At 44.5% G+C, this 21,405-nt stretch overlaps 1 protein-coding gene across 1 annotated transcript; it reads right to left on the reverse strand.

Moving 5' to 3' along the window:
• Nucleotides 1-5,052: 5,052 nt before the first annotated feature.
• On the reverse strand, nt 5,053-6,907 carry LOC135385486 (uncharacterized). Its single transcript, XM_064614827.1, has 3 exons — nt 6,724-6,907; nt 5,506-6,288; nt 5,053-5,436 (listed from the first exon to the last, which is right to left on the reverse strand). Exons 1-3 carry the CDS (start codon nt 6,895-6,897, stop codon nt 5,053-5,055), a joined length of 1,341 nt encoding a protein of 446 aa, XP_064470897.1. The 5' UTR covers nt 6,898-6,907.
• Nucleotides 6,908-21,405: the final 14,498 nt, after the last annotated feature.

The following is a 21,405-nucleotide window of genomic DNA, read 5'->3' on the forward strand; positions in this document are numbered from 1 at the left end:
TTCCGTATATGCGGTAACGCACGAAACATTCATTTATATGCACTATAGAACCCCACTAATCGGCCCCAAACCATGACCAAAAGTGCTTCTATCGTAGAGATACGACGCTATATCGAGAGAGAGAGAGAAAACAAAATATGCATTTGCCTGAAAATCCGCAGTTTCACTGCTACATATTTGCAATGCACCCCCATAACATCATTACTCATCATTCGACATCACAGCCCATCATATCATAGGTCAGAATTCAACTTCAGAACTCGTTCTCAGTCCAACTTCATTGGGTATGATGGACTTCGAATCTGAATTGCAGGGACCGGTTATGAGCCTGAGGGCCTTGTATACTGCGCATGCTTGCGCTTCGGCGACGACTTGGCTTCGGGGCTTCGGTGACCGTGCGGGTGCGTCCCGGCTGCGTATATCCGTAACCTAGCCAGCAGCACGCATGGGCGCCTATACGTACCCTGATTGGCTGCTGCAGCGCAGCCGACCCATCAAAACCCGGTGCTTGTTGCACAGCGAGTAACTGTGGTAGAGTTACGAAGAAAAAAAGAACACGCAAAAGCGTCATGGTGCTACGCTTGTCTTGTGTTTTGGTTCTGCTTCAGTGGACTTCGCAGATTGTGGATTGTGGCGTACAACGCTTTCAGTAGCCGTTATCACGGCATATTATCGACCTATTGTCGCGTTTACTCTGGCATGTGTCCGCTTTCTTAACGAAAGGATAGAGAGGTAGCAAGTTATGAATCCGCTTTCTTGCTGGTGTGTTGATAGATGGGTGGAGGTGTTTGCTTGTACCGCTTAGCACCGCTGTGAAGATTCAATCTTCTGCAATTATCAGCTGCCTGTGTGTTCTGATTCTGTGTGTACACTTCGTCAAAGCGCCATGGCGCTCTACGCCTGTGCTTTGTTTTGGTTGATTGTCGGTATGGTGAGCTTCCGCTATTACGGTATTACCGCGTTCACACCGCTGTGACATGTGTCCGCTTTCTTTTTGTGTGTTGGTAGATGGGTGACGTTTACTTGTACCGCAGTGAAGCTTCAACCTTATGCAATTATCGCATGTCTATGTTAGCTGTTATGCCTATTTATGTTTGTAGTGCTCTGTCCCTTGGGCGTCGTCTTATTGACAAGATAATGCCATAGTTTTCAATTTGTTCCACTGCAGGCCTATAACGAGCGTCCTGTGCTATTGCACAGTGCGTAAGTCACGTGCTGTTGCCACCCTACGCTTTGGACAGAACTAACTTGACCTTCTTTTATTTACCAATACTACAGCCTACTTGGCCATGTAGGGTCGCGATACAATAGCGTAGCATAGCCACCATAACATTATACCTTACTATTTTAACACGATAACACTTTTATCATCAAACATATTCTATTTCAAACTTTTTCAAAATGCATCAACTCAGATTGATGCACCTATTTTATTAGGCAAGGCATTCAATGCGAATAAGGTGCAAGGGAGAAATGAGTGCAAAAGGCACCTGTTGGGATTATAGCAATTTAGTAGCTTCTGATTACTGTAGCATCGACTTCGTGGTAAAGATGGCTGTGTTTTCTGATCATGTTACTGTAGATGTGGATCTAAAGGGGGAGTCCAGATATCCTGACCCTCTGCTATGTTTCTGTCTTGACAAAGCGTTTAATTCCCCCCCCCTTATGTAATGCCCTCGGGCCTTTAAGGGTTAAATAAATGAAATGAAATTGACACGTGATCATGTAACTAGCATTGTGTCTGAGGCTAGAATCCGTAGAGGAAAATATTGGATATGCTCCTGTGTTACAATTTGCGTACAAGTGCATCACTTGTGGTGCACAGATAGATGCACAGATGGTGCACGATGCCAATTTCTGCTACTGTGAACAGATAACTAACATGTATTTGGCCCATATTATATTTAAAAATGAACGTATTGCCTGTGCGTGAACAGCTTCTATTTTGATATTATGGCCAGTATAAGGATCCCACACTGCATCTGCATATTCAAGCACAGACTGCACACAGGATCTATAGGCTTGCAGTTTGGTAACTGCTGTTGCATACCTGAGATTCTGCTTTAGCAAACACGCCTTCCTGAAGGCTACATGCGTGATGCGATCAATGTGCCTGTTGTACTTAAATCCTTAGAACAATAACATCAAGGTACAACATCGCAGGACACTTTGCCGAACGTAGAGCGTTCGAGCTGTCTTGGCATTTTTTTTCAACTACGTACGTTTTGTCCTTCTTATGTATTATGTTGCTATACCTTGCTTGAATCTTAAATATTAGCAGGCCTTCTGGACTAACCATAGCTGACAACATATTTTGTAGGAGGTAGATGGACCAATGTAGAAGAAATATTGTTTGATGCATTGATTTTAGATATATGTTTTTCCAGTGATGAATGAGATTACATTCCTCGTTTGAGGCATCTTTGTGAGTGGTCACAAAAGCGAACAAAGCACAAAATGTGATCTTTGCCATATTCTGAGCGTTGTGGAGAAGCTTTAGGGCCTAAACCGAAAATGTAGCGTCGTGAAGCTCTGGAAATTACATAAATCTACCAGACAATATGTATTTCACACAAATTGAACAATTTCTCTCGATGCTGTGAGCTATTGAAACTCTTATTGCACCTGAAGGGTGTCACATGTTTGAAATAGCTCTTCATCCATTGTTTCCCAATTTTGTGGTCAGAATCACTTTGTGCCAAGTAACTTTCACCTACTGATGCAAAAATAAAAGAGAACAGACATCAACAGTGTCTAGACTAGTTATCATTGGAGCAAGGGGAACAGACTGCCAGTCAATAAAAAGCAAATTAGAAGCACCAAACAGAAAAATTGGACAGTCAGGATACATAACAGATAAAGTCAATCAGAATTCCAGCAACGATTTGTCAAATGAATTGCTATTAGCTAGTGGATAACAAATAACACTTTTTATTATGTGCCCAAGAACAGCCACAAGGGCCTTGGTGTTTGTAAACGCTCTGAAAGTTTTTCATAATGCTGAAGACGACAGATACCCAGGAAATGGAGCATACACTAGCAGCTTACGTAATACACACATAGGTCACAGAACATATATACAATAATGTTGGTGGACTGCTTATATCTAAAATTACAGGCATGCCTTGAATAACAAACCGCACATTACATATATGTGAAACTAGGACTAAATATATGAGTAAAATATCACAAAAATTATACGCAATACTGATCAGAAAAACTGCAGGATGTCGGGAAAAGAAAAATTGGCACAAGCAAAATGGGTGAACTTCACAAATGAAAAACTTTAGATACAACTTCTTTGCATACAACAGGAAGGGATACAGAAAAAATATCACATGACAGCGAGTTTATGAGGGTCTTGCATCGCGAGAGTCCCCCTTACATACATTCGGGTAAAAAAATGTAGGATGCTTCCGTGAGGACACACTTGGAATAGCAGAATGCAGAGATCCTAGCAACTGTGGGCAGTCAATTTGAGAATGAATGCACTTATATAAGAAAGTAGCATCGGCAATGTCGCACTGAGTTGAAAGGGGAATGAGACCAACATGTCGGAGTAGATCTTCATAATTGTATGATGGAGTCCCGGGGTGTTACAGAAATAGGTAGTGCAAAATGTGAAGTGTTTTCTTTCAAACATCCAATAATTCGCTTCGCTTTGAATATACACCTGCAAGCACGCTGAAGTCAGGTAAAAATGCATTCAGTATCCACAAACAGGGAAGTAAAAAGGACTGATCCACACAGCAAGCAAGATGATAAACACATAGTTATAGTTACAGGGATTGAGAAAGCACATGCAACCCACTAAATGTATGGCTCCATTTCATATGTTGTATTCGTCATACGTACGTTATATGCAGCCCACGTTCCTTGCTTTAATGTTTTTTTGTTTTTTTTCAAGCCACTGTTGACGGTGGAACAATGCTGCGACACCTCGACAGAAGAAGAGGAAGTCACGTTTATCTGTGCAGGCTTGCCCGAAGTCCCGGAAGGTCGCCATACTGAAAACAGTCTGGTGGCCTGCCCACTCTTTATAAGCGCTTATGTTGCCATGGCAATGGAAACGAGTGTGCTTCCTTTCTCCACTCTCCACTACAAAATGTCGCGTGACCTGGAAGTGACACAGCTTCTTAAAGGGGCAGTAAAATGCAAAACCGAGGTCACTTCAAATTACGTCACATGCTGTGTTAATTTCGTACCTGTTATCATAATTGAAAACTTTGATTCCGTTGTGTAGCTACAATCAAAATTTTACCGAACCCTTTCTTGCGTCGGCGCTAAGCAGTGAACGTCGCTTCAGTTCGTGGTGTTCATCGGTGTTTTTAGTCCATTCTGCGCGTGCCACGTCATGGAGCAGTCCCGGTGAAATACATAGTGCGTGTTGCGAAACGTACTGGTGTCGCTGTCCGAAGGACGTGAAGATAAATGTTGTCAGTGGAACATTCGCGAGAACTGTTGTGGCTACAATTCAGTGAATCAGTATTGAAAAATGCAGCAGTGCGCATCATGCCGCACATATATGGAACACTACGATCGGACCCGTTCCAAATCTACACTCCCACGATAGGTATGCGCACGCTTCTCCTGTGGTCTCATTGGATGCCACTAATTTTTGCCTCCTAGGGATCCAATTCGTTGCCGCCAAACTCGGCTCTGTTTTCATTGCGCTTTGCTTCTAAACGGTAGTGCTATGTGAACTAATTTTGTTTGAATTGTACCAATTGAAACACTAACTTACTTTTGATAGCATTTTGTTTCATTTTTGTGCACTTTTAATGCGATATTGCAGGAACAGAGTGTTTTGATGTGCACGTTTTGTACACATACATCAATATTGACACCTTCAAAAGCCTGGCAATGGTTTCACAACCCCTTTAAGGTTTCCAAGCTTGTGTATTGTGCAACAGAAATAATTTTCCCCTGCTGGTATGATACAAAATGATTAGACATGTACCTTGTTCTACACAACTAACAAGGTGGGAACTCAACTTTGGCTTTAAAAAAATCTTTGAACAATTTAAATACTATAATGCAAATGCAACCCAGTTAGTGACCCTGGCCATGCGACTTTGCGTGGCTAACATTGTCTTTGACACTAAGGCTCAGTCTGCGTGTGCGCTTCTTTGCTTTTTTGTGAGAAGGCTGGTTGGAGGGTCGCCCAGCTGCCACCCTCTTGGATCCTCGTGTTAGTCCCTCACGACGCCTGGATATGCTGGTGGGCTGAACTTTTATATGTCCACCACATCTTGTTAAGTTACTTAGTGTTGTACCTAGGGACATCATCATCCCAACACATTGGGATGCTGTTTGAATTTTCTTGAGGCTGTGGATTGCCTTTTGGAGGTATTTGTTGTAGGTGCTGTTCCCTTTGACGAGCATATGGCATCGTTCGAGCTCTTTCGAAAGGGCATGGATGTCACCAGTTATGCACTGTAATAAGAAAGCGCTGTTCATTGAATGTTACAAAGCATATACATGAATTACATTAGGAGAACAAACTTCGTCTGCAGTTCCACTTTGGTACGATGTTGATGGCTCTGATGGCTCTGTGAAGCAAGTATCAGCAGGATGCTGCTGAGGTACAGGTGTACTATCGGCATGATGTGTTTCCTCCTGCTGACTTGTCAAGGCCTCATTTACACGAAAGTCCATGAAGAAGGCGACAGGGGGGCAGCGGTCTCCCAAAGCCAGATTCCCCAACTGATGGCGATCTTCTGCAGTAAGTGCTGGTGCATTGGGGAAGATACCACCAACTGTTTTGTGCACCAAAGCTTGATGCTTGCAAAATGCACCTTGCTTTCCTGCCCCACAGGTACATGCTCCAATATCTGCATAAACTCTGTACGTCTCTCCTGTTTGTTGAGCACTGGGAACAGAGTACACATTGTGCTCCAGAGAGACAATTTTGTCCGCTGCCCCCTGTGGCATCTTTTTGAGTAGCCTGTCATATAAGAGGCGTCCAGCAGCAACACGGTTGTGAGCGTGTTCAAGGATGCGTGCCTCAAAGTATTTCTCCCATACGATTGCAACAAAATCAACTAGGGCTACGGCATTAAAGGCCTTTGTTCTTCCAAGAATAATGTCTTTGAGAATACGGATGCACGCCTCGGAAAAGTTGTTTGTGTTGTGCCCGCGTGTTGGTAACCAGTTTCGGAAGCACAGTGCCCATTCTTCTTCTCTCCGCAGGAAGTCCTGCACGCGGGTAACAAAGGCTTCATGAGAGAGTGTCTGCAGGTGTGCTTTTGCAGATTCCAGGTCTTCTGCAGTAGAGGCATACATAATCTGAAAAGGGTCAAACAGTTACAAAGTATTGCCGAAAGTTGCCAGGAAGAAGAGAGGAAGGCTTATATCTAGAACCTGATTGTTCTATAGTAGCTTTAAGCTTCTGCTTTGTGCTGTAACTTTATGCTCTGCAGTTACACATGTTTGAAATCTCAACAAGTTTAATGCGAGTAACTAAAAGAGAATAAATATTATGCACACGGATAAAATGAGAACTACGCAGATTGATGGATACTGTCCACCAGTCTAATTCCTGTAAATCCTGTTTCTCAAAGAGAACGAGTCTGCAGAAAATAAATCACATATCACCCGAGTGACCTAGTATGGGTTCCACATAGTAGCTATGATTATAACTGTTAAAGAAATGTACCTCAGATGCAGGAAATAATAGCATGATGGAGATTATAATAGTAAATTGTAACACAAGATAAAAACCTTCTGGAATGCAGACATCAGGGGCCTTCTCTCAGCAGGGTTTTTTTTTTTTTTTTTGGCTGACATGAGCCACCTCCACTCAGCCTGAGCCACATGGAAATGGCAAAGCAGACATGTGCTGCTAGGCCAAGTTGCTTGCAGAGCAGCCCTTTCTGCAGCTGAATCATCGGTCATAAACACAAGTGGTTCCTGTGGTCAGGTAATGTTAATTAGTTAAACAGCATGTGCTCCATTTCCAGCACACAGTGGGCAGTGTAACAGTTTGGACCTCGTTATCCTCTCTACATAAAATTCAAACATAATTTTTCACAAAATAAAAGCAGCTCATGAATTCTAATGTGTACCATACTGTACATTCTTACAAGTTTTTACATGCAAAATTGGGTTCATAATTCGAGGCTTCATGTCTCGAAATAACTAAAAAATTATGTGGAAAATACATTAATGTGAAAGATGTCTACAAAGCACCATTGGACTTGCAGCGTTCATGAACTTGGATGCTGTTCCTAAAACAAACCTTACACAAGAAAATAGAATAACAAAGGTCCTGTCATTATCTTTTGTAGCTGACATTGCTCCATTTTACTGAATGAATATGTCATACCATACTCTGAGTTCTTCTGCGTTCTGTCCAAGAAATTACGTTTTACTTTATTTTTCTGAGTTGATATACTTATCCAATATGCCATGCATTAAACCTGTGTTTTGCAATGCTAAAATTGCTTTCACATTGTTTTTGTGAAGAAATCGATGCAGAGTTTCACAAAGTTATGACTCCCAACATGATGTATCGGTATTAACCATCAATCTAGCAGAATTCATAACTTATGACAGGGTCTGGAGACTGGGTCAGGGACTGGCAAGCCTTAAAACAAATAGGAAAGTGTGAGCATGACATAAAAAATGCCATTTCTTCATGTGCATTTTTCCTGAATAGTGCCAGAGTGACCATCTGCTCACCTCTTTGCCACCAAAGCAATCTGGATAGGTTTTCTTGAGGAGTCTAAATGCCAGAATGTATCCTTTAGTGCTCTGTGCATTGTGAAGTGTCACAGCTGTAGGCACTGCACCAGCATTTGTTCCAGCAAGGAGGACTGTGACTGTGCTGTGTGCTGAATCACATGATGAGGTTGAGTCGATGAAAATAACCTCCGCTGCAGTCTCCTTGCCCTGCAGTCTCCTCATTATTGGTGTAACAATGAGGATGGCCCACAAGCTGCTGTTTTCAGACTGGCTGCATTCTAGTGTGATGCCTGTAGAATACAGCAAATGATTGGTAGAAAATCTAGTAAACTGGTAAGGAACTATAAAGGGAAGTGCCTCAGGACAAGAACCGCCGATACTTCGAACAGAGACTGTTGTTCTTCTGGGCACTTATGAGGGCAGTGCCTAGAGGAACAACAGTCTCTGTTTGAAATGTCGGCAGCTCTCGTCTACACTTCCATTCATACAGCAAATTATTGTCACACACAAGAAAAAAAAGGAGAATTAAAAAATCTCAAATGAAACACCAAATATAAAATGTTATGTGTAAATAGAAGTTGCAAATGACAAAGGTTTTGAATTTGAAGCATTTACGTGTATCTTGAGGGTTTACATGATAAGGGATTTTTGTTTTGTGCTGTGTTTTGTTCCCCAATGTTCGCTCATCTTCTGCTCCTATGAAGTCAACACAACTGGCAATTCTATATCAACACATTTTACCATGGTATGCTAAAACGCACACTTCGTAATAACACTTCGTAACAGTGGTGTTTTGTTCACATAGCTTTCGTGATATTTACAATGCCTATTAAAAGAGGAATGAGGTGACGTTTAACATGGCTTATATGACATGAGGTTACTTTAATGCATTAATTAAAATAACCTTATTAATTAATTTTAACTAACATTAATTAACAAAACCTCGTCATAATTAAAGATACTTATAATGTTAAATTTCAGCAATAGCTCTGTTGTGCATTATTCTCACTACCTGGAGCGCGTATGTCCTCTTTTATAACCTATAGATTTTGTTCTTATTGCGGAGGTGGTTGTACCCCAGTCTAGGAGGCATAGTTCAGATGCGACAAAAACAGGGTTATACAACAAAAGCTTGATCCTAACTTGGATGAGGTAACAATTATGCGAAATAATTCCTGTAATCCGATAAAGTTTAATAACTAGACTGGTCATCTGGTATTCTGGTATGCTGGTCATCACAGCTCAAGTAACTAGTGAAAGTAACGCATAAGACTTGCCACACGTAGCTATGGATCTACTGGTATCGAAACCATTTTGTTCTTAGGTTCAAACGTAATACCTTTTGTCTCACTAGCATTCTTTTTTAATTTATTAACTTGTGTCCAATGATGTATCCTACTTCATGCTGTCTTAGTGTATTCAATCATCTCTTTACTTTACTGCAATATATCATTAACCTCACTGCCTTGGCGGGTCTCCAGTTAAATTTGTGTATCTACCCCAACAGGCATTTTGAACATCAGCACGTTTCCACATTTTGCACAACCGACAGTATGCAAAGTTTGAGTAGTACATTACTGCCTGACTGCAAGAGGTGTTGACCTTTCGCATATCTCGTGGAAGCAGCTACTAGCCGTAATTGCGCAAAGTTAGCAGTTCACTATGAAGCATCGTCACTATCAGTTCCGATATTGTATTATATTGTTTATATATTTTTTATATTGTTATTATATTGTTGTTCCGATATTGTATTTGTGGTACTTTTGTGTACGTAGTCTAGTACTTAATAGTGCCTAGTCTTGTGCAGCACCTAGTAATGTATATTTAGTCTGTCTTAATCTAGTATTTCCTAGATTGCCCTGTGTACCGTTGTTTATGTGCTGGTATTGGTGTTACTGTATGTATACTGCTTCAGTCATTAAGCTGCATTTTGCGGCTTGTTTCCCCATCCGCACCCATCGGTGAATGGGAAATAAACAACTGAAGTGAATTTGTGTAATAGAATGAAAGCAAGAGGCATTTTGTGCAGCCAAACTGCGATAACAAAGGAGGGGGCAGACAGACAACATGCTGTGCTCACAAAAGAAAAATGGAAACTGAAAAGAGCAGTCAAAGCCATGTAGAATTATGCCATGATAACCACTCTTGTGCTTCAGAGCATGGTCATTTTAATGCTGAGTCGATTGTATAATTTCTGTTTTCTGAGCCAAAGATGTGCCTTGGTTTAAGTGGTTGGAGATATGTGGAGATTTTTTGGGGAGAATCTATGTGGAGATAGATTTTGGACATATTTAGTTTGGTTTAAAGGATGTTGGTGGCAACGTACACACATACATACCGACTATATGAGCATGTGCAAACTTCAACCGTCAGCTCAAATTTGATCACATCTGAATAGCATTTCATGGTTTCATACCTAGCTCCTTGTACCTGAAGCTCTTCTCCTTCAATTTCAAGATAGGATCGAAGGCTGCTTCTCTTCCTCCATATTGATCTTTCCTCCATGTCTCATACCAGTGGTTGACAGTTCTAGTTGTTGGATTTATTGCTGCCATTTGCTAGTAGTTCAGCACCATTAACTTCAACTGCAAGCTTAGACTCATGCAGCCTCTTTGCATTGGCTGCCGTCATGCCTCCATTGAAGTACTCTGAAAGAGAGCAAGAACATGTACATGCCTGGCTGATTCAAAGACACGTCATTAACTATTGTTTCTTTGTAAGAGCAGAGCATGCACCACAGTTACTAAGTGCAGGGCATGGTTATATGTCACATTTCTGATACATAAAGAGAGGTTTCAGCATTCCTTCTCACCTGCAACAGCTAATGAACTCTGTTAAAAAATGATTTGGCTCCAAATTTACATGACCAAGGCCGGGTTTCACCAACGCTGGGCAACTTTGAACCGAGATCAAGGGTTGCTAAAACATTAAGTTAACACCCAATTCTTTTTTTACATATGTTGTTTGGTGATGTGATAAATATTTCAGTGACAATAACGAGCCTTGGAGAAGCAGAGTTAAAGGTAAAATTCAGGATGAGGGATTGCTAGTCTCAGATTTATTAATTGGGTTTGAGAAAACTGGGCCCAAATCCGACAAACACAAGATTCAGCAAATACATTTTCTAAAATTTTGCTCATTATTAAATGTGCACTGCTTTAAAACATGACTTACAAAAGTTACGTCAACATTATTTACATGTATATGTTCGTAACTGTGCGTCTTATAGCATCATGTAATGCAGAGCTAGGTTATGCACTGAGGTGCATTTCTTTCAGATGCTGGAATTGTTTTCGTTCATGTTACAGTATACTACATGATTTGTCTTCGTACAATTCCTATATGTGCTTTTCCCCAACTAGCATGATAAATTTAGTTTAGACTCTTAATCTTACCTACCCAGGAATGTTGCCTTTGCTTCTGGGGTGCTACGAAGAAGTCTCAGGGCATCCGCACTTTGCGTGCTGTGGTTGTGCCTCGAGTCAATCTTTATGACAGCAGGAAGAGGCACATCTCTCCGCAAAAACTCATCATATCTCTTGGTGTTTCTGTTAGTTTTTTTTATCTTCACGTCTAGTTTTGCTTTACAATCTGTCACACGCTGACTACTTGACGACCGCTTGTTGCGTCCATGGTGTTGACAGCGCCAAACCTTGTGAAACACCATCCTATTTGGAAAGATGCATATTTTATGACATATTGTAATTGTAATTGAATTCTAGTCTATAGCATTTCTGTTGTTATTGCAGTCCATGAATTCTAGTCAAGCCTAGTCTCACTATGACAAATGAATACTTTCAGTTAGCCTCACTGAGTAAGTTATCATGCCATGCAGGTATATGCTCAGAGGTGTGATATATTTAATCACAGAAATATTTTTCTCATTTTGATTAAAGTCGCTTTGGCATTGCACGAGTAGGGCTCAGCGACAATTCAGGAAAACTTCTTTTATCGCATTTTGTACAATCAGTAGGGTGTCGTTCTGTGATGTCTGTGGCAGAAGTTGACTATTGAAACATTTTCGAGGGTAACATAGCAAAAAGGAGAGCAAACAACTGGAGCTTCTGATTACAACACAGTAAATTGGACGTCCTGAGCTGCAGTTTCCAGGAGCTTTGCATAATTAAATCTCTTGCAGTTTGTGCTTTACATTATGTAGCCTCAGTGGCGTAGTCAGAAAAATATTTAGGAAAGGGTTCTCTATAGGGACTTCATGGGGGAGGAGGATTCCTCTTTGTTTCCCTCTCCCAAATGCGCTACCAAAGGTACTATCTCAGGTGGTTGCACCCCCCCCCCTTTCCCTGGCTTCGCCATTGGCCTCAGTGGCATTAGCTTTCAACACCTTGAAAATTGCTGGACTTTTGACGCGCGGTGCGCACAGGGCCGCAGAAGTCGCGTGCATATATATATTTTTTTTTTATGTTAGCGGCCGCGAAGTAACTGTCGCGCGCACAGATTGCTGCGTGGCTATGTATATGCATGGTGTTTGCTCTAACGTGTCCAGAAATGATATTGAAAGCGGGCGATAAAAGAAAAGCAAGTGGTGATTTTTTTCTACTTGAGTAAGAAACAGGTACTGCTTCACTGGTAGCACCTGTTTCTTAGTCAAGTAGCTGAAAAGTAGCGCTCGTTTCTCTTTATCGCTCGCTTTAAATAAACTTTTTGGCATGCTGCTCAGCCGAGGTTATTCGTTTTTCATTTCGGACCAACTAGTCTCCTGTTACAGTTATGTTAATGAAGTGCTACTTTCTGAGTTGCACCTGACCCACAACGTTCAATTAAGTTCAATTCGTTTATTCTCCCATTCAGCGATGGGATGCGGCCGGAACCGCGCGCTCTAATAAGATGCGCGCCTGTCCGTATCTTATGCTGTTCTAGAACATCTCATCAACTTCGATTATATATATATATGGCAAGTAGCATTTACCTTTCGCAGTTGCCACGCACAGCATCAACAATCCACGACGTGTTCGGTGATGAACAGTACTGCTTCATCCATTTCCTTACGTCCTCTTCGTTCAGCAGATTTCCTCGAAGAATCTCCAACGAAGTTGTTGACGCCTCTTCATCTTTGACAATAATATATTCTTCCATCATCACAGCAAGGCGTAATGTGCAGAGGGAAGCAGAACGTACATATAGACCTCAAACGAGCGCGATGTGAACGTATCTGAGAAAAAGCCTGATCTTAGGCGACGCGGATCGAGGATCGAATAAACAAACACACCAGAGCTCAAACCAGCAAAGCAATTTACTCAAGACAGCACAGCATTTTTACAGTACAGTGTGGGTAAAAGGGGCAAGGGCAAGGACCACTGAGAATAAGGGATATGTCACAGCGCATATCATAAAACCGCTTCAAGGGTGGGTGGTTTACAACCGACGGCTCGCGAACACATGTGCCGTTTCCCAAAGCTTGAATTGCCAAGGCTTCTCGTAGCAAGAGTTTGTTTTTGGAGAACATATAGCCTGTTCAAAACAACAGTTTCACTCCAGATGGAATCACACATATGGTTTCGTGAGTGGGGCGGCATAGCAATTCCTATATGCTGCCCCATTCTGTCATTCAAAAACTGCGATGCTTGACTAATATGTACGAAACCATGCTTTAACGGGATACAACACATAACGTTTTTGACGCAATAGACTGATTTTTGCCACAACCCGCTTGGCGAGACGAAATCCATTGTAAATTAAAAGTCAGACGTTGTGTTTATCCAAACTTTTTATTCGATGGATCGCCTTACGCGTAAATCCACTCCTAATTATCATTATATTTATTATTATTGTTATTATCGTTATTACTCGATGGATTTCGTCCACCAGCTCGCCTGCCTTTACTTGCGTTTTTCCAATGCGCGAACGCTCGTCGCATTACAAACGTCTTGCTCAAACCAGTTCAATCTGCGCGCTTCGTTGTCAAGACAACGAAGCACAACACCTGACGAGCATGGGCGAAGCATGCGCTCCAGGTTTTGATGGGTCGCCAGCGGCGCAGCAGCCAATCAGGGCACGTATAGGCGCTTCATGCGTGCTGCTGGCTAGGTTACGGATATACGCGTCCCGGCTCCTGGGCATATGTCATCTTTTGGGTGGCGGCCCTTTACAGTGACGTTCGTAAATTTAACAGGTGTTGTGCTGTTTGTGGTGTCGCAATGGTGGGCGGGGCTTGGCGGGGCGCCCGCCCACTGCCCGGAGCGAGCCTTGGCGGGGCGGGGTGGCGATAGGGTTGTACTGAAAGCGTGAATGCAAATACCAGGTGCGTAGGGTGAGGATTGGCGAGTGGCGTAGCATCTGGTATGCCGCTGCCCTTCTAGTTTGCGGGTTGTTGCGCAACGCGCCGATCAACTGCTGATATCGTTACACTAGAAAAGGCATGGCAGGTCTTGGCCTTGGCATCCGGTGGCTTTATGGTATCAACTTTCTTGGCGCTGCACGGCTGCTCATAGAGCCTGCATATTTCCGTCTTCTGCTACGTATGTGGAAGGTGGCGGTTGTGTGGAGGGAGGCGGGAGGGGTCATGAAACTGCTCGTCGGTGCTCGGTAGTCGGTTACGCTGCACCGGGGAATGACCGGGATCCCATGATGGGAAGGAGGCATGTGCCAATAGAGGGTGCAGGGAAGAATTGTGACTTCGCCCCTGTTTTTCTGCGTGCGTTGAGACTTCCTCCTTTTTTTTTTTTTTCCCAGTCGTGAGCTTTCGATGTGCTGCTCTTTGAACTGGGGCTTTTAAACTGCACTGTTTGAACTGGGGGTGCATTGCAAATATGCAGCAGTGAAACTGCGGATTTTCAGGCAAACGCCTATTTTGTTTTCTCTCTCTCTCTCTTACTCTCTCTCTCTCTCTCTCGATATAGCGTCGTATCTCTACGATAGAAGCACTTTTGGTCATGGTTTGGGGCCGATTAGTGGGTTCTATAGTGCATATAAATGAATGTTTCGTACGTTACGGCATATGCGGAAAATACTCGCACAGTGCGTATTTTGGGATGTTTCCTTCTCCAATTGCCTTTGTGTGTGGGCGCGTGTGTGTGTGTATGTGTGCGTGTGTGTATGTCTTGCTGTATTTCCAGATGCACTGGTGTAAGCAGCATGGCGTCTGGGTCTGGTGGGCCGTACTCTGCTTCTTCGCTTTCTGTATACAGTTAGGAAAATTACCGCGTTCGCATTTCAATTTGCACTGCCGGCCTCAGTTGCTCTGTTGGTAACGTGTTCACTTGCTCAGCTCATGATCGCGGGTTCAATCCTGGCCGAGAATGGTAGCAATCTGGGAGCGATAAACATTGCTTCCAGCACCGGTGTGTTAAAGATTTCGTTTGCACGTCTAAAGTACCCCGGGTGGTCGAAATTATCAGTAGCCCCCTGCTGTACGTGCAGCATCTCTTTACACAAATGGGCTAACTTACCATGCGCGTAAATTTACTCCCAATTATATTATTATTCAATGTACACTGTGGTACGGTGCAAAAAGCACACGATCTCTGTGGTGCATGCCTTCTTTGTTGTATACCTTCACACCAAAAACGACGAAAAACAATACTTACATTAACAATTTTAACACATATTTTGAGGTGCATGATCAGCGCATATTTTCGTGCATAGTTGCATGCATACTTCTGCAGAGTTTTTAGTGCACATTTATGAGCACTTCTTTATTGGTTATCGATGGGTCGCTGTTCATGTAAGTAGTATAGAAATGTGTCCCATAGCCAAGAGTTTTCTCTAATCCAATTCCAATCCAATTCGAATCCAATTCTGAGCCATTATCCAGTTCTAATCTAACACAAGCCAAATCCAAAGCCATCGGATTGGCCGCCATTAGCTCCGCCGACTTCACGTTGATTGGCCCATGCTAAGCTACTGATCATTGATTGGTTGACTGTAGCTCCGCCCCTTTATGCTAATTACTCGGCTCTGCCCACTTCACGCTGATTGGTGCATGCGTATCGCTGAGCAAAGCTCCGCCCCTTTATGGTAATTAACTGGCTCTGCTGATTGGTCCATTCTAAGCCTACTGATCACTCTCCCAGACTTTCTAAGCCCTCTGATTGGCCGTCCCCAATTTAAGCCTACTGATTGGCTGCCACCACCGATTGCCCCGCTGAACATAGCCTTCGTTAGCGCCCGCCAGATGGCAGCGGCCCCGCTGCGGCTTTATCTCAGATGTTCAAACTTACCTATTTACTGGCTCCACCCACTTCATGCTGATTGGTCCATTCTAGGCCTACTGATTCAGACGTCTAAGCCAAAGCCTACTGATCACCCTCCCAGCGCTCTGATTGGCCGTCCCCAATGTAAGCCTACCGATTAGCCCTCGCTGGCCCGTTCTAAGCCCACTGGCACCAGATGGCGCAACTCTTTACTAACTCCGCCCACTTTACGCTGATTGGCCCATCACAACAAATGGTCCATTCTAAGCCTACCGATGGCTGGCCTTCATTGGTCCACGCTAAGCCTACTGAACGGTGATTGGCTTACCTGAATTTGTCGCTCCTAAGCCAGGCAGCAGCTTCAGACAAGACAAACGACAATTGTTGATTTCAACCTTTATTTGGTACAACAGCCTCCTAGTCCAGCTGTGGGTTGGTTCAGCTGCATCGGAGAGATCATTAGTCCCGGTCATCTCTTGCGCTCATTGGACACTCAGCTCCCTCGATAGACACCAACTGCTATCGGTTCATCTAACTGCAAGTGGTCTGCTCATTGGCCCATCTGACTACAAGCCTCTCATTGGTCACTTATGTCTAGAGCTCCCTAACAGGCTCCAACTGCAATTGGTCACTTCCACTCATCGCTAGACCCAACTGCTACTCCCTCTAATCTCTAGATGAGATAACAACAACAACTTTATTTTCGGTCTTGGAGAGTGGGGAGTTTCATCGCAACAGGCGATACTCTACCCCAGTGCTTGGTGGAATGGGGGGAATAAAATAACGAGCCCCTTTACAATAACGATCGAAGTCCGATGGTGTCCAGAAATGTCAGAAGAGCTTTGAGCGCAGAGCGTTGCTGGGCTGGATTGGGCCAGGGACCAAGCAATTTCGGTAGGGAGAAAGGGCCAGAGTCCAGGTGACGAAGAGACTCGGAGAGTGTGATTCGGGAAGGTTCGTAGTGAGGGCAATGAAGAAGAATGTGCTCCAGATCCTCAAGAGCACCACAGTGGCAACAGGTGGGAGAATCAATTTGTCTCAAGCGGTAACGCCACTGAGCTGTAAAGGCCACATCGAGGTGCATGCGGTGGATTAATGCAGCATACTGACGAGATGTGTTTCGTGGCATGCGGAAAGCGAGCATGGGATCAACTCTGTTCAACATAGCGGGGGGAAGAATGTCGGTTGTCCGTTGGCGGGAAGCCAGGGGTGTCACTAGACGTCGCAGAATTGAACGGCGGTCTCCTCTGAGCAGAACAATACGGGTCCGGTTCCGAGACGAGAGTGCTGCTTCTGCGGCGCTGTCGGCCTGCTCGTTCCCCACGACACCACAATGGGCTGGAACCCACTGGAGAACGAGCCTGTGGCCTGCGGCGTAGATAGTGTGGTAAGCCATTAACACGTCGGTGACCAGGGGTGCGGATGGGCCTCGTATGCCGGAAGTTTCAATTGCTTGAAGTGCAGATTTGGAGACTGTAAAGACTGCCCATTCCCGGGGTGGAAAATCAGCGATGTGTTGTAGAAAGAAAAGGATGGCATAGAGTTCCGCAGCTGTGGAGGAGGTTGGATGTGAAAGGCGTCTTCCGTGCACGACGCCTTCGGATGGAATGACGAAGGCTGAGGCGGACTTGTTGTTTCGGGATGCGCCATCAGTATATGCTGCCGTAAACGTAGAAAACTTCTCGTCTACCAGAGCATGAAAATGGGCTCGGAGGACTTGAGGGGGGACCTGATCTCTTCTTTGCAGAAGGTTTGGGAGGCGTACAAACGTGGGCGGTACCGGGAGAGACCAGGGGGCTTCCGGCGGTATAGTGTCCTTAGTTATGAAGCCAGTGAGAGTCTGGCGTGTCCTCTGCGCTACTCGGTAGAAGTCGCTTCCAGGGCGGTATCGAATTTTCCTTCGTTCTCTGAAGGACGCGCCCCCTCAAAAGAATCCTCTCGCGGCCTTGGCTCTCGTTCAGCGTGTAGACGAGAACACGCTTGCGACGGACTTCTGTGTGGTACTAACGACTCCGGCGGCTGCCTCGACCACGCCCCTACACCGCAGTTTTGTCCACAGTTTGACGGCTGAACTTCACCACGACTGGCCCCGTCCCCCGGAAGTTATGGACCGCGACTTCACACTAATCGAGCTAAAGGCAGCGTTGAAGCTTGTGAACGCCAGCTCGTCCCCTGGGCCCGATAAAATCACCTATGCCGCCCTACGAAACCTTGACGAGCGGTCACTCCAAGCTCTCCTTCATGTCTATAACACGTCTTGGCAACAAGGATCTTTACCACATACATGGAAGGAGGCATTGGTTGTTCCCATCCTGAAACCAGGCAAGCCCCCAAATGCCCTATCCTCCTTTCGCCCGGTGAGCCTGACAAGCTGTATGGGGAAACTGATGGAGAGAATGGTTCTGCATCGCCTCGACTGGTGGCTCGAAAAACGACGTGCGTTCCCTCACGAAATGGCTGGATTTCGTCGCCACCGAAGCTCCATGGATCCAGTTCTCGACCTAGTCTCTACAGTTCAACATGCTCGAGCCCATCGACGGATCGTCCGATCGGTCTTCCTCGACATCAAGCGCGCCTATGATACCGTCTCACACATTTGTGTGCTGCATGCCTTGCGCTCGTTTGGAGTATCCGGTCGGCTCTTCATCTCTAGATGAGATAATATAAGTTTAACTGTGGGATATTTAAACTTTTACCATAAGATAGATTTAGCCTGGGGCTGGTAGGCTCCAACTGCTATTGGCCCATGCCTCCATCCGCGGCTGCTCACTGGTTCACAATGAAACTTTTTCACATGCTCTGCCCTACACATACAAGAGATGGCGCCGCTTGTGATTACCCTCTTTGCAAAGATGGACAGCTGCCATTGCATTGGTGACTCATTTCTATCCAACTGGTCCATACTTCTAGAGAGCCAGCGTTAGAAGGCTGAACAGCTTACATACCACCGCCTCCCGCTGTTCACCCATAGACACAGTTGGAAATAAAATAAAAAACATTTTCAGGGTACACATCTCAAAACACGCTCTACACAAGTAAAGTTGGCTTCCCCCGGTTGCAAGCGTGCGTTAGGTGAAGCCCACCCCATCTGGCTGCTCACTGGTTCACAATGAAACTGGTTCATACTTCTAGAGAGCCAGCGTTAGAAGGTTGGACAGCTGACATGCCGCCGCCTCCTCCTGTTCACATAGCCACAGTTGCTAATGGAAAATAATAAAAAAAAACGTGTTTAGGGTACACATCTCAAAACACACTATACACGAGTAAAGTTGGCTTCACCTGGTTGCATGCGTGCGTTAGGTCAAGCCCACCCCTGAGAACAAGCTGATAGGATCGTTTAGGATGTGTGTGCTTTGCAGTTCAACCTAAAAATTGTTTCAATCAAGCAGAATGGCAAATGTTGCAATGGAGCGCGTTCATTCTTGAGAACGAATTTTGTGACACACAAAAAAAATGCTTCAATGTGTATCAAACAAAGTGCAAAAAACTCATCGTGATGCTAATCAGGGAAGCCAGCACGCGTTCGAAATAAGCAGGAAGAAGCTCATGATCGAGAAAACATCGATAGTTGATGATGTGCAGAAAAGCTGGCTTGAGAGAAAAACAACTTGAATGATCAATAAACCTATAGAGCTTGGGTCCGTTTTTATTTTAGACAGCGCGCATTCAACACACGAAATTAAATAAATCGAGCAGAATGGCAATAGCATGGTGGCGCTATGTGGTGAAGCTCAAGACGCACTGACGCTCCAACGCTTATTAAACAATGCTATGCAGTGAAGCTTCGCACGCACTCAAGCTTAAAAAAAGAAGACTCAACCCAAGCTGAGTATGAAGAAACACAATTTTACATTGCTCCCCTCAGAATATTCTATTCAAACAAAGCCAGCGTACATTTCACGCGACACACCCCCGCGTTCGCACGAGCACTACTGAACAGTAAGAAGCACCATTAGAAATATAAATTTAGGATGACCACACAAAAACGCACTCAATCTTAAAAAGCAGGCTCAACCCAAGCTGAGTATGAGGAAACACAATTTCAGATTGCTCTCCCAGAACATTCTGCCAGCGCACGCAACACACCTCGCACTCCTGGAAGCACCATTAGAAATATAAGCTCAGGACACAACGTCGATTTATGAACAACTTCATCTCGAAAAAAACAAAACAAAAAAAGATGTGCTCACCTTCGCAGATGGGCACATAGATTCACGAGCACCATGCAGCAATATCTGAAATACAAATTTCCGACGGCGCGTGGGCAGCTCACGCGACTTTAGCCTGCCCATGCAGTTTTAGACAGTGTGCGTTCAACATAAGAAATTATCTAAATCAAGCAGAATGATAGAGCATAGTGGCGCTATGTGATAAGGCTCTCACTGACGCCCCAACGCTTATTAAACAATGCTACGCGGTGAAGCTTCGCACGTACTCAATGTTAAAAAGAACACTCAACCCAAGCTGAGTATGAAGAAACACAATTGCTCTCCCAGAACATTATGTGCAAACATAGCCAGCGCACGCAACCTAACTCGCACATGTACCTTCGAAACAGAGCGCAACTGGAAGCACCATTAGAAACATAAATTTAGCATAATCGCACGGCGTCGCATTATGAACAAGTTCATCTCATAAAAAAAATATGGGCTCACCTTAAGAGCGTCACTGACTGGCACATGGATTCATAAACTAGTGGTACAGCAGGGCGCGAATTTCGGCCGCGTGGACAGTTCACGCGACTTTAGCCTGCCCATGCAGTTTTAGACAGTGTGCGTTCAACCTAAGAAATTATCTAAATCAAGCAGAATGATAGAGCACAGTGATGCTATGTGATAAGGCTCCAAAGCTTATTAAACCGAAATTGGTTGGTGCTATGCACGCCCGTACTCAACCCAAGCTGAGTATGACGGAACACAATTCCAGATTGCCTTCACAGAACATCCCGCGCAGTCGCGCCTCCGCGTTCCTTCTCTACTGGAAGCACCAATAGGATGGTCGCATTATGAACAAGTTCATCAAGAAAATGGGCTCACCTCATCACATCCGTATGGCGCACGTAGATTCTTGTCGCGCGACGCGGCACAGGAGGGCACTACTTCGGGCGCGTGGACAGCTCACACGATTTTAGCCTGCCTGCGCACACAGGCTCAACATGCGATGACATACCAAAATGTCGCGCGCACCTTCCAGGCACCCGTTACCGTGCCAGCCGCACAGAAAACTAGATAGCCGAAACACAGGCGCGTAATATACCTCTCCGGTTGGGGCCATCTGTTTTATATCAATGGTCGCTCGTTTCTGCAAGGTTGCAAGCCCGAGAAATTAGGTCACCTTGAAGATGTGTTCGAGCCATCTGTTTTATATCAAAACGGGCTTTATGGCCAAACTCTGCGGCGGACCCTAACGAAAAAAAATGTTGCGTCAAGGTGATGTAAATAGGCCTTCTCCGAGAAACTGGGTCACCTCGTAAATCATGTTTTCCGAGGCCGCGCGTATTAAAACCAGCGATCACACAACGCTATGCGACCACCTGCTCATTGCCGAAACAAGCTTTCTGTAACCAAAA

This window comes from Ornithodoros turicata, chromosome 1 (assembly GCF_037126465.1).
Source record: "Ornithodoros turicata isolate Travis chromosome 1, ASM3712646v1, whole genome shotgun sequence".
In the NCBI taxonomy this organism is placed as follows: Eukaryota; Metazoa; Arthropoda; class Arachnida; order Ixodida; family Argasidae; genus Ornithodoros; species Ornithodoros turicata.

Coding starts and splice junctions, on each gene's coding strand:
- LOC135385486 (XM_064614827.1), bottom strand. CDS start 6,897: ATGACCGATGATTCAGCTGCAGAAAGGGCTGCTCTGCAAGCAACTTGG. Junction 6,289..6,723: donor TGATGTCTGCATTCCAGAAG/GTTTTTATCTTG, acceptor GACCCTTTTCAG/ATTATGTATGCCTCTACTGC. Junction 5,437..5,505: donor AAAGTGGAACTGCAGACGAA/GTTTGTTCTCCT, acceptor TTCTTATTACAG/TGCATAACTGGTGACATCCA.